Here is a 13072-nt window from a genome sequence, read left to right as displayed (position 1 = left end):
GTCTTATATTAGAGAGGCGTGAATTTGAGGATGATTATTACCATGTGTTATGTTGAGACATATGTTGGATATATAGCAGAAGTAAATTCAGTATAACAAGCGGTTTGGATAATGTATGTATGTATGTTACTGTTTACACACTTTCAGAAACAAACACCCGGAAATTGTTTGAAGTCTGTATGCCTTTAATACCACATCAAACATGTCATTAGAGTCTGTGGAATTTTATATATATATATATATATATATATATAAACACAATTTTGGTGGTTTAAAGGTCCATAGTTGGGATACACATATCTACATTATGAACAATCAAAGCATGCATTTGTAGAGTTGTACAAATGACTTGTAGGTAGTAATAACTATACCACTCACACACACACACACACACACACGAACACACACATGCACGCGCACGCACACACACAAACTAAAAGGGATTACAAGTACATCACCAAGTAATCCGTATGGCAGTTACTATACATCTGCAATGGAGATTGTCTTGTTTTTGTACAACACACAAGACTTAACATTTTTTTTGTTTGTTGCAGTTTTGCGAATCAAAAGCTTCATTTGAGGAGCAACTTTCTAACTTTGAGAAACAATAAATACGTGACAACATAATAAATGAACAATTGTTTTTCTTTTTTCTAGAATCAATAGTTTTTGTTTCTTAAGTTCACATTGTGTATAGCAGCAAACTGTATTTTGTTTTCTCGAATTACAGTGAAATTGATTAAAAAAGCTCTGCTTTAATGTCATTTTATTTTTGAAAATATATTTAAAATGAGTGCTGTCAAAGTTCTAATTTAGTTCTAAAGGGACTAATTGACCATTAGCCTCTGACAATTAATAATTGACAAACACGTACTTTGGTGTCAGCGTAGGATTTAGAGTTTTGCAATGTTTATAATGAGGAGCAATTTTGATTCACAAACTGCGATATGAACTGCTTATTTTGAGCTTTGAGTATATTTAAATGCCATCTGTCCTTATTAAAGGCTACCTGTATATGTATATATTGTCTTCTTTCCACGTGTCTTTATGTCTGTCTGTGCTTGTGCTCTTCAATTCGTAATTTTTCTTTCAGGCCTTTAGAGATGAGATGAAGTGGAGAAACACAATTTCAGAGTGTAAGGGTTGGAACCATCTGCAAAGACAAACAGACATACATACACATGACTTTTATAACAACTGACCTCTGCTATTTTCGGGGGATTGAGACGTCCAGAGAAAGAAATGAGGAAATCGTGGGCCAGTCTCTTTGGGTAAAATATAAGAAAATAATAATTAAAAAAGCACTGCATCGGCCCCAAAAGACTCTGCCCGGTAGGCCAGATGGCCGGTCCAGCCCTGCTTGTGTACATGACAAAATCGAGGATCTTCTTCATCATGCAGATAGAACCGAGGACGTTGCCCTGGACTAAGAAAAGTCACAGACTCACAATGTCACCTGCGGTGTTCCTCAGGGTACGGTGCTGGGCCCCACCCTGCTCCCCCATGGCAACCGTATCTCCAGATATGGAGGTTCCAATTGCAGTTTTATAATAGGACCCCCGCCCCCACCCCCGCGCGAACCTCAACACATTCCGCTGTATCTACAGGAGAGGGCATGTCTTAGTTTTGAGAGAATCGTAGGTGCATTTCAGACACACTTACTTGGTATCCTTATTTGGTAATGATTGAGAACAGTGAGAACCTCCACAGCTTCTGTCTTACTGTCGAATTGTAACAAACCAGATATTGTCTTGGTGGAAGCTGAGAGAAAAAAAAACGCAAAATAAAAGTTATCTCATGAAAAACTTCTATCTATCACGTACTTCCCATTCATATGAAAAATACAGAAAACTTACGTTTGGCATCAAACATCTTGAATTTGACAAAGCCGGGCACATCATGCTCATTACATAACTGTTTACACACATACAGAAAGAAGGAATGTGTAAACACATTTAAAGCAATAAACGCAATCTTTAATAAGTCATTCCATCTAGTACTACTATACGATATACGCACATTTATTTAGTTATTGATTTCAAAGCAAACCATTTCACAGCTTTGATTTGAGTCAGGTAGCCAAACTGCCAAAAATGATTCTCTAATCTACAATAATTAACCCTGGAGAACCCAAGAACCATTTTCTTCTTTGGAAAATTATGAATTATACATTAAATGACTGCTATAAGTTCACTGAACACCAAAATATGTTTTTTTTTTCAATTTTAACCCTTGTTTTTTGAACTAGCTCAGAGTTGCTAATTTATCAAAAAAAAAAAATATAAAACATACTCCTAGGCATTCTGCAACATGATATGAAATAAATTAACAAAAAAAACACAATTTTACCATCTGATGGTTTGCTGAGAAGATGGTTTTGTTTGGATTGATTTCCAGCTCAACAAAACAGCATGTTGCCAGCAGCCATCTTGTCACCACCACTCTGGCTCATGTAAGTGCAATATTCATCCACTAGATGGCCCCATGCAGGGGTCAGAAGTGGCACTCTGGACTTTTGAAGTTAAATTTATAAAAAAAAAAAAGGTCTTTGTTATTTGAGTAGCAGAATTTATAGGGGCCAAATTTGACCCCGTGGGTTCTCCAGGGTTAAAGTTATTACAGGTTCCACTCTTCTGGGATACATTTTTGTTTTTGTTTTCTTGTCTGTGGACATTTTTTTCCCCATTGATTATTTTTTTTTTTTTTACAAGAGCTTTGCTGGTCGCAGTAATTTTATCTATAAAGCATATGTCATCCGGTTTACTCAATTTGGGAAGTAGCAGAATTTATAGGGGCCAAATTTGACCCCGTGGGTTCTCCAGGGTTTTAATGTCATGTTCCACTTTGGAAATACTTCCTGAATCCAACGTAGACTTTACCGGCATGCTGGTGACTAAAGCCCACTGTTAGGATTGGACTACATGAAAAACATAGTGTATTTACAAAAATCCTACCCTGAGCAAGTGGTCCTGTGATATACATGAAGGGACGTTGTAGTAGTGCAATACAGCCGATGGGGGTTGAATGATGTTTTTGGAAGCCTGCCCAGCACTGCTGAAGCGATTGTTCCTGGTCATGGCGAAATCCTTATAGCTGCTGCTTCCATCCTCTAATTCAAAGAACTGGCTCGGGATCACGGCATGCTGTTTAGATACACTGCATAGAAATGAAACAAACACAAATGGAGTAAATTCACCAAATCAAAAGATCACATTTCAATTTCTGTGCGTGTTCTTTCTACGCTTGTTTAGATCCTCCCACATTCACACACTTGTAAAAACTGTTTCTTTCCAACTGAAAAATGAAAATGTTCTTCATGCCATAATTATTTTACGCTTTGTGTGTTGCTATATTCTCACCAGACATTGAGTCTCTTGCCAAAAATCTTGATGCTGTTGAGGTGTGTGATTGCTCGATCCACAGCATAATCATCCCCCATCTCAACCAACGCTGTGCCAGGAACACTCTTCATAAACTTCACCTAAAAATCACTCACGATTAACAACGGCATTATAATCGTTTGATCTTGCAACGATTAGTGCGTTTGTGATATCAGTCACACATTGAAGCAATCGCTTCCGAATATTTGAATTACTTTTCAATTTCCTTGTTTATTATAATCAAAGTATGCAGTTAATTTTCTTTTTTACTATTTGCTTGTACCCGCTATTAACTCATTCCCTCCCAGCCGTTTTCAGTGAAGTAACCCCCTTCGCTCCCGGCTCTCGGCTCTTTTACTAGATCTTGACTGATTATGCAAGGTTCACAGAATATTCTGTTCTATTGCTATAAAAACATGAAACCTACCAAAAGAAAGACCAGAATCTCTTCTTTCATCAGAAAAAAAAGTATATTTGCATCTGTTTCCGTTTTGCAGCGATTAGCATTAGAATATAGCTAAGTTTTATCATAATTCGCAAACATGTTAAAAACACTGGCAAAAAGAGCTTGTTGCAACATGGCCCTGGCTGATCTCCAATACTCTGCTGCCACCTGCTGGCCGTTTTCTGTAATAACTACCATTACTTTAAGCAACCTCTTCATGTCAGAAGCTGTATCAAAGTCTTCTGTATGCTCTAGCATAAAAAAACAAAACGTATAAATATGTTTTTGGGAGTGCAGGACAAAGTATTAAAAAACATTTATACGTTTTTGGGTTTGAATGAGTTAATGTGCTTTCATTATTAAAATCAGGCCGTGTGAGAGATATTACAAGGTACAATTTGTGGGGGTTGCAAGCGTACCCATCTGATAGAGAATGGGCAGCATAAACCAATTTTAGCACAGATTTGTCACCTGCATCTTTAGAGAGTTTTTACAGTTTTTTTTAATTTATTGAATCATTATTTATCCGTATAATGTAACTCAACTGAGAACAGATCTTCTTTTGAAACGCTGACAGCAGAATAAAACACAACACGAATGCATAACCAACAAATGTGATGCACTTAAAGCAGTACACAAAAAAATAAAATAATAAAATAATGATAAAATAATACAATTATGAATAACCCCCCCCAAAAAACTCAAAGGTCCTAATTTTCCTCAAATAAAATGAGCGTAAGAGAATAAGACGCCCACGCTTACGTACCTTTTCAATGTTGCCGTACAAACAGAACAGGTTGAAGATGCGGCTGCAGTTCATCTTGGATGGATGGAGGCCACTCACCATGGCAACGGAGCTGGGGGTGTAGGAAGAGTAGGATGTCTGGGGCAGAGGGTACGACACTATATCTGGAACATCCACGTAGGTCAATTTGTACCTGCTGCTGCTAGGCAGAGGCAACACAGAGCAGGGTGACCCTGAAAACACACAAACCATGAGCTGATATCAATGATCAGTTCCGCAAATTTCATGTCACAAATTATGAATAAAAAAAAAACAATTGGACATTAGCTGTTGCTAGACATTACACCAATCTAATTGGCTGGATCGGCTTACATTGGCTACACAACTTTTTGGAATTTTGTCATCACATTGCAACCAAGTACGAAAAATATAGTGATTCGCTAAAGCATTTCCTCAGTTGTCACACTCCTCACTTACTCAAAGACTAACTGAGCCCAAACTGAATCCCGTATGAACAACCACACTGGTGTCCAAACTCGGTCCTCGGGGGGGCCGGAGTCCTGCAGGTTTTGGATGTTTCTCTTCTCCAACACACCGGAAGCTCATCAGCAAGCCATTGGAACAGGTGCATTGGAGCAGGGAAACATCCAAAACCCGCAGGACTCCGGGAGCCCTCTAGGACCAAGTTTGGACACCACTCCTCTAGCAGATCCAAGTCTCTGTCTGCTTCGGCCGGTTGGGTAAGAGATTAGAAAAAGAAGAGAGAGAGAGAGAGAGAGAGAGAGAGAGAGAGAGACAGCATTTTTTGTATACAGTATATGGTAATAATAAATCCACAAACAAAACATTCATTATTGGGCTATTTCTGTGTAAACAATTGATAATCAACTGTTGACATGTTGACAAACTTACCATAATTGTTGTCACTGGATGATGATGATGGGTGTTCACCTAAAATGGCCTGTCTTTGCCTGCCCTTTCCTTGATCTGAAATAAACACAGCACAGCTTAAAAAAATAAAATAAAAATAAAGTCAACAAAGTTACTACTCATATGTTATATACTATATGTATCTCTCTCTCTCTATATATATATATATATATATATAATTACTTATTTCAGTGACCATTTTGGGTTTATTGTTTCTTTTTAATGGAAAGATAGCAACATTTTTGTCCACCTGGGTACATCGAGTCAATTTAAACAAAAACGAAGTTGATAAGGCGCATTTAAAACTGTTCATATGGCGCCATCCAATTTCAGGTATGAACAGGTCTGAAGCAGAGTAGGTGCTTTAGTGTACCCGTAGAGATTTCCACAACAAGAAGACGGCAGCAGCGGATGCTAGAGTTGTCCATGTTTACTCGCAAAATGAAGAAACATGACTCGTCTTCCCTTAGAGTATTAAAATACCGTCTCAGTATCTTTGCAGTACAGGAGAACCGATATCAGATATTGTAGGAATAACAATATTTACAACATTTTGAACATAACCTTAGATTTATATATATATATATAATTTCAGTGATAGGCCACTATTGATCGACAGTGTATGACAAACCACTGTAACGATAACTAGATAACAAGAAATCTTTTACAATATACACTTACACAATGTTAACCCTTTTAAAATAAAATTAAAATAAATAAACAGAACAGCAGAGGTGGCAAATCCAGGTTCAAAAAGTAAAAACCCTGCCACAGTTTGGCTTTAGCCCCAGGTGCTAGCTAGCTAGCTAGCTCCCATGGTGTTGATTTATCTGCTAGGGAGCTAGCTATAGCTAGCATCAATGGCTAAAGCCAAACTGTGGCAGGGTTTTTACTTTCTGGACATGGATTTGTCACCTCTGCAGAACAGACTGTTGTTGTTTTTTTTCCAGCAAAAATAGTGTATAATACAAAGGCAGAAATGCTATGTGCTAAAGGGGTTTCGCAAGGGATATACGTAACAAATACATCAATCAATAAGGACAGCTTAAATAATGCACAATAATAATGTAATCGTATCAGTTCTTATAACATTAAGGCTGGAATTTGTGATAGAATAATAGACCAGGGGTGACCAACACATGGCAACGCAGAACCCCGGGCGGGGGTGGGTGGTAGGTTCGGGCTCAGGTGTAAAGGCTTACTGGTTTGGTTTGAATATGACATTTAAGTAACTCTGACCTCTTTAAACTTAAAAAAATAAATAAAAATAAAAAACAATCACATGTTCTATGCAACCCCATTAGTCTACCCACGGTATTCTGATTAGTATTGTGTGCAGCATACTCGTTTTTTTTTTCCATCTCAGGGGGCGGCCATTTTGCCACTTGCTGTCGACTTAAAATGACATCATAGTTGCTTTGGGCTCAAATACCGACCAATCAAGAGTCTATGTCAATCAAATGAAAGTCCCAAAATGTTCTGTTCAAAACAAACAACAAAATGCAATCATTTTTTATACAATACATAATTTCACAAGAGTCATATCCAAACAGAACTAAAGTACTACTACACATGCTACCAAGTCTAATGACAGGAGGTTCTAAATAAGGTTGAATGAAGTAAGAAAATGGTCATGTGAAGTACAGAGGAGGTAATGAAAGCAAACCAATGAAAGAGACAGTACCTGTTTAGCATCAGACAGCAATCTTTCTTTTCTCCCTCAGCACGCAAGAACATCAACCTGCATTACACCATCACTTTAGCCATCAAGCAGAGTTGCAACGTTAAGCTATATGACACATCGCACAGTAATAGTACATTTATTTAAGCGGTATTAACAATGTGAACAGTTGTCTGTACATTGATGAACATATATTAGGGATGTAGTATGGGATCATTCACACGAGACACTTTTAGCAATGTAACACAAATAAGCCCTGTGAATGGGTTTGATGAAGGACGTTAACATTTTGCTCGTTACATAAGGACAATGTTAATTTATGTATTAAGTAGAGCTGCCAAATTATATAAATTCACTTCCAGAACAATTCTCCCGAGCGTTCGAACATAATTCGTTCTTGTGAAGTGTTCAAAGTCCGAAATGTTCAACCTCCAAAAATTTTTTCCCATAGGAAATAATGTAAATGAGTTTAATCCGTTCCTATTTTATTATCTACTTATGTAAAAACATACAACCTGCAGTATTAAAAATGAAAAATAAAATAAAAACTATTGTGCAGCGTCATGGTGGCCAGGACACCATTTATGACGGACGCTGGATTTTTTTAAATATTGTATCTGGAACAATTAGGGTTACTGGCGTAACGGGTTAACAAAATACGGACGATCCATAACATTTGGCAGCTCTGGTTAACAGTGTCATGTGTTTTGGGCTTCAGTGAGGGTGGCAGCCAATTTACAAATGTTCATGTTTACCAATGCATTTTTGCACCATGCATTTTATTTTATTTTTATTTTTTTTAGAAAAAACCCAAATAAATAATCTTTAAAAGAGACATATTATGCATTCTTTCCACAATTTTAAACTGATCAAGTCTCTTTTTTAAAACCGCAACGTTCTTAGATTGAAATACACAAAGAAAGAAAAATATTCCAGATTTATAACTTTTAACATCCTGTCCACTTGTACTTTGCTGCAAGACACAGAAACAAAAAAAAAACCTAAAACAAATAGAATCTAGCTAGACAGAAGGTGGTGCTGCTGGAGAGATTAAGGCCTCCTGAGCATTTTAAAACAGCTGCTGCTTGGCGGTATGAAGGACCGAGTTCCATATCCTTTTGTCCGACTTTTTCTTTTTCGCTGATGGAGGAATGCGTGAAGAGAGCTGTTGTGTAAAGTCAGCCTGACGTCCATACTCCGTTCTCTTCTACCAGGAAGGTAGATGTGCAGGCGTAAGAGGCTGGTGACTGAGAGAGTGTTTTGATTGGTGATGAAGAAAAGAAAGTGAAGGAGTCTTGGCTTGTGGCTTGAGTTGGTTTGATGTGTCTTAATAACCTGTAACTAGGTTGCACTTTTCTAAGAAAAAAAAAAGTCTTGGAAATTGCTTGGGAGTGGAATCACAGGACTTGAGTCAAAATATAAAAATGAAATAATACAGATAGAAAAAAAAAGAGAAAAAATGTCTTACCCCGTCTGACCAGGTACGGTTTAGTGTAGTCCCAGCTTTCACTGTCATTCTTTATCACATTCAGACGTGTTGGCTGTCGACACAAAAACAAAAGGAAATTGAAAAGAACACTTGTCTCATCAGCCGAGGTGGCAAATCCAGATCCAGAAAGTAAAAACCCTGCCACAGTTTGGCTTTAGCCACAGGTGCTAGCTAGCTAGTTCCCTAGCTAGTGAAATGTCTTCTGGTCAGATTTAGTCATAACTGTTTTAATTTCTTTATTTCCTCAGTAGAGCTTTGTTCTGCGGATTTATCTTTGTGAGTGTTATCGCAATTTCTGCCAGGTGCAGTCATGACTGAAAAACCTCCTCTATTCCTCAAATGGGCTTTTGTTTTGTGTATCGTGGAGGTCCGGTCAACTCCGGTTGAACTGTTTACTGGAAACTGTGTGGTACCGCCCTTCAAGATAATATAAGAATATTGTAAGTCCTCTGTAATCTTCGCACTTGTGAGAGGCTACAGCCATTGTCTGTAACTCACTTGTGCCCGGAATATTCTGTAGAAATAAAAGCTTCGAAGGAACTGTTCATCGATCTCCAGCCTGTATCCAGGTAACCAACATTCTCACTACCCGAAAGAAAACGAACACGTGGAGGAAAATATCTCCTCCACAACACTAGCTAGCCCCAGGTGCCAGCTAGCTAGCTAGTTACCTAGCTAGCTAGCCACAGGTGCTAGCTAGCTACGTCCCTAGCAAGCTCCAATGGTGCTTGTTTACCTTTTAGGGAGCATCCTCCGGCACATATGAACAAACTCATTCACACTGCTCAGGCCCCAATGAAATACTGTAGATTGCTTTCTTTAAATCGAATAGGGCTGGATACAGTTTCATTGTACTTTTGTACAATCACCCAAAAATATATTTCAAAAGCATACAGGAAACAAATCCTCAGTTCTTTACCCTTGCATATTCAATCTTGAGAGTGCAGCAACCAACATAGATGTCCGCTCCATTCAGAGCAGCTTTCGCTTTCTGAGCATACTGATTCGACTTGAACCTGAATGAAATAGGTTAAGGACAAACAACTGCAATATTTAACATAGAAGCAAAACCCATTTATGAAATTTAATAAGGATACTCCACCATGGCTTGGATTCCATTTCGCTTAAAGATGACAATCCTCTGTACAATGCCGACAGGGTTACATACTGAGTATAGGACATCCTGGAAAACAAACAAAATATGTCAATCTAAATTCATTAACCATCTCAACTTATCATATTGAAAAACATATAAATATGCATTTATGGCTATAAATGCAACAGTTGGAGTTAAATGGTTTACCAATGGCTTACCAATGTATTACACTACTGTGTAGACTTTATCACCATAGAACAAAATGCATATTCAGTGTGTGTGTGTGTACCGTAGTTATAGGGTAGAGAGGATTCTGAATAGACAGTAGGAGGACCTTGTTGCCACTGTTGGGATTGTCAGCATTGGTTGGCCTGGTAATTCTCTTGGATGTGGAGTAATTAAAATATGCCTGTTGACCTAAAAACAAATAGTGTAAAAGGTCATCTGAATACAAATCTAGTCTGGGATCAACACGCACATTTGTCTTGCTTGTACATCGAATTACCAGAGAAGATTTGAAAGAGCACTGTCAAAAGAATGTGAGGTATTTCATGTGTATGGATTCTATACTTATTCTCTTTTAACTCATTCACTGCCATTGACGACTATAGACGTAAAAAAATCATGTGAACTATTTCTATTAACATTTAACATTTTTTTCATTTTATTTATTTATTTTTATGAAAACCTAGATTTTTATATTATATATTTATAACAGATAAAAAATAATCGTGCGATTAATTACGATTAAACGCCCCTTATTTTTATTTTTATTTTTAAATTAGGCCCGTCAGGCGATTAAAATTTTTAATTGTAATGAATCACATGACTTCACTTGTTAACTAACGATTAATCACAAATTTTATATCTGTTCTAAATTTACAATTATTATTTTTCGAGGTTTTCATACTCTTGTTAACAAAAGTGTGTGTGGGGGGGGATTTTACTAATAGAAATAGTTCAAATGAATTTTTGACGTCTATAGCCGTCAATGGCAGTGAATGAGTGAAGATGGCATTGACACATTTTTGTCCAGTCACATCATCGCATTATTTTGGATTTATTTCCTGGTCTAATTGTGCTATAGAATGAATCTGGCGTCAAGTATTTATAATTTAGATATCACTCCTACCCATCTCAGGTTTCAAATTCTTCCTTTGAAAAAGAAAAACTACATGTATTGATATTTCATTTTATTATTGGAATTATAAATCTGATTATAATTCTGGAACTCGCAACATTTTCCGTTGATTTGACTGCACTTTCTAGTTTAAATACATTTAAAAGTGAGTCCTGTGGACAATAATTCAATTAGGTCTTCTTTTTTTAAAAAGTCAAAATACTCTTGCATTTGTTATGATAAAAACAATCAAACCTGCAATATATACAGGGGCCTTGGCTCCACTTGACACACAGCGGTCAGCACTCTCCACAGCAGAGAATTCCACCAGGGCCTGGCGCTTGAATGGCATCATCATGACATAACTAAAAACACAAAGTGTAAACACAGGACTAGATGGTGTGTCCTATACTGTAGATGGGGGGGCGGGGCAAAGATGCTAAACAAATAAGTCAGTTGTATTGTTCAACTATATTTTCAGACGGATGAATGTAATTGTACAGCAACAAGTCCAGGGCCCGACCATACAGTTATGCTCCGAACCTCTCTGGTTCTGAGCATTTTATTCATAATGTATATGTTTTTGGGACACTTGGATGTAGTCTTACCAAATGGGTCCAAAACTTTCCAAAGCATCAATCAGGTCTGCTTCTACCACCGCCTCACACAGACCCCTGACATGGACCACGGGACTGGGAGAAATGTGATGGGAATTTTTGCTGTTGTCCTGCAACACACACACATACAATCACAATTTTGTATGGTACAGGTGGACCAAAATAAAGGCAAAATCTCAGAAATTCACTGCTGATCTTACGCAGGATCACCGTATAGCTTATTCCAGCTGTCAAACGTTGGAATTTACAGTACCAAAGCCCAGGGATCACAAACCTAATACTGTAAATGCATACAATTTAAACATACAGTGTAAACAATAAGAATTTTAACTTATTCAAACCCCAAAACGTATAAATGTGTTTTTAATACTTAAATACTAAAAATATATTTGTTTTTTGTGTTATGCTAGAGCATACAGAAGGCTTTGATACAGATTCTGACAAAAAAAGGAGGCTTAAAGCACTGTTAGTTATTACAAAAAACGGCCAGCAGGTGGCAGCAGAGTATAAGAGATCAGCATGTTGCAACAAGCTCTTTTCCCCACTGTTTTCAACAGATTTGTGAATAATGCTGAAACTTAGCTATATTCCAATGCTAATTACTGCAAAACGGCTACCAATATACTCCCCCCGATGAAAGAAGAGACTCTAATCTTTCTTTCGGTAGGATCCATGTTTTTATAACAATAGAACAGAACAGAACATTCTTTGGACATTGCAAAATCAGTCAAAATCAAGTAAAACAGCCGGGAGCGAAGGGGGTTGCATCAGTGAAAACGGCTGGGAGCGAATGAGTTAAAGGGTCATTTTATACATGTATGATAATGCATGCAACAGTAACGATATGAGACTGCATATTCACCTAAAGCAGGGATGTCAAACTCATTTTAGTTAAAGGGCCTCATGGAGGAAAGTTTATTCCCAAGTGGGCCGGAACTGTAAAATCATTGTATGTAACTTAGAAAGTGTGAATTAAATTAAATTAGTGTCAATTATATGTAGAGTTTCGCTAATTCGCCACTAATAGCAGGGGTCAACTGTAAATATATTGTTTAAAAATAAATTTAAAAAATAACGATACAATTCTAAGATATGATTAATGATAATAATAAAAAAAATGTAATCGTTTGACAGTGAGTAACAACATGAACCTAAAGACAGTCGCTCCGCCCACACTGCTCCGTCACATTACAATCAACTGCAGTTATGCCGTATCGTCGCATCTAATTTCTTACCTCAAGTCCTGCTCCGCGCTGGGCCCGTTTGTCCGCCGCTAAATCAGCATCAGAGCTGGAGTCCGAGTCCTCTCCCTCCTCAAGGTCCTTGCCGCCCCCTCTCACGTCAAACGCCGTCTCGCTATCAGTTTTCAGGCGCTTTGGCGCTCTTTTATACTCGCAATCCGTGCGATGGCCAGCAGCTCCTAGCGCCGACATGCTTGTGGACGGAGTCGACATCGTGTCCGCAGACTGGCAAGAAGACTCGTCCATGACTGATACCACCCAAGTGGTTTTGTTCGAATGTGTGGGCGGAGACATCCCGCCTCGCGCTGTTTTATTGGTTTATTTGTTC

General features: G+C 37.9%; 1 protein-coding gene across 1 annotated transcript; it reads right to left on the bottom strand.

Annotated features, from left to right (window-relative positions):
• Positions 1-216: 216 nt before the first annotated feature.
• hnrnpll (heterogeneous nuclear ribonucleoprotein L like) lies at positions 217-13004 on the bottom strand. The gene is made up of 14 exons (XM_077582837.1): positions 12739-13004; positions 11495-11613; positions 11142-11251; positions 10056-10183; positions 9768-9853; positions 9590-9686; positions 8650-8722; positions 5483-5557; positions 4592-4803; positions 3360-3481; positions 2955-3156; positions 1857-1914; positions 1663-1761; positions 217-1153 (listed from the first exon to the last, which is right to left on the bottom strand). Exons 1-14 carry the CDS (start codon positions 12988-12990, stop codon positions 1098-1100), a joined length of 1689 nt encoding a protein of 562 aa, XP_077438963.1. The 5' UTR covers positions 12991-13004; the 3' UTR covers positions 217-1097.
• Between the last annotated feature and the right edge of the window lie 68 nt (positions 13005-13072).

Source organism: Vanacampus margaritifer, chromosome 12 (assembly GCF_051991255.1).
Source record: "Vanacampus margaritifer isolate UIUO_Vmar chromosome 12, RoL_Vmar_1.0, whole genome shotgun sequence".
Lineage (NCBI taxonomy): Eukaryota > Metazoa > Chordata > Actinopteri > Syngnathiformes > Syngnathidae > Vanacampus > Vanacampus margaritifer.
The sequence above is the reverse complement of the archived record's forward strand: the minus strand, read 5'-3'. Positions and strand labels throughout refer to the sequence as shown.

Excerpts from the sequence above, each read along its gene's own strand:
- hnrnpll (XM_077582837.1), bottom strand. The coding sequence starts at position 12,990 with ATGGACGAGTCTTCTTGCCAGTCTGCGGACACGATGTCGACTCCGTCC. Across the intron at positions 10,184-11,141 it reads GGCCCCTGTATATATTGCAG|GTCAACAGGCATATTTTAAT; the intron begins GTTTGATTGTTT and ends ATTTGTTTTTAG. Across the intron at positions 8,723-9,589 it reads TCAAGATTGAATATGCAAGG|CCAACACGTCTGAATGTGAT; the intron begins GTAAAGAACTGA and ends TTGTGTCGACAG.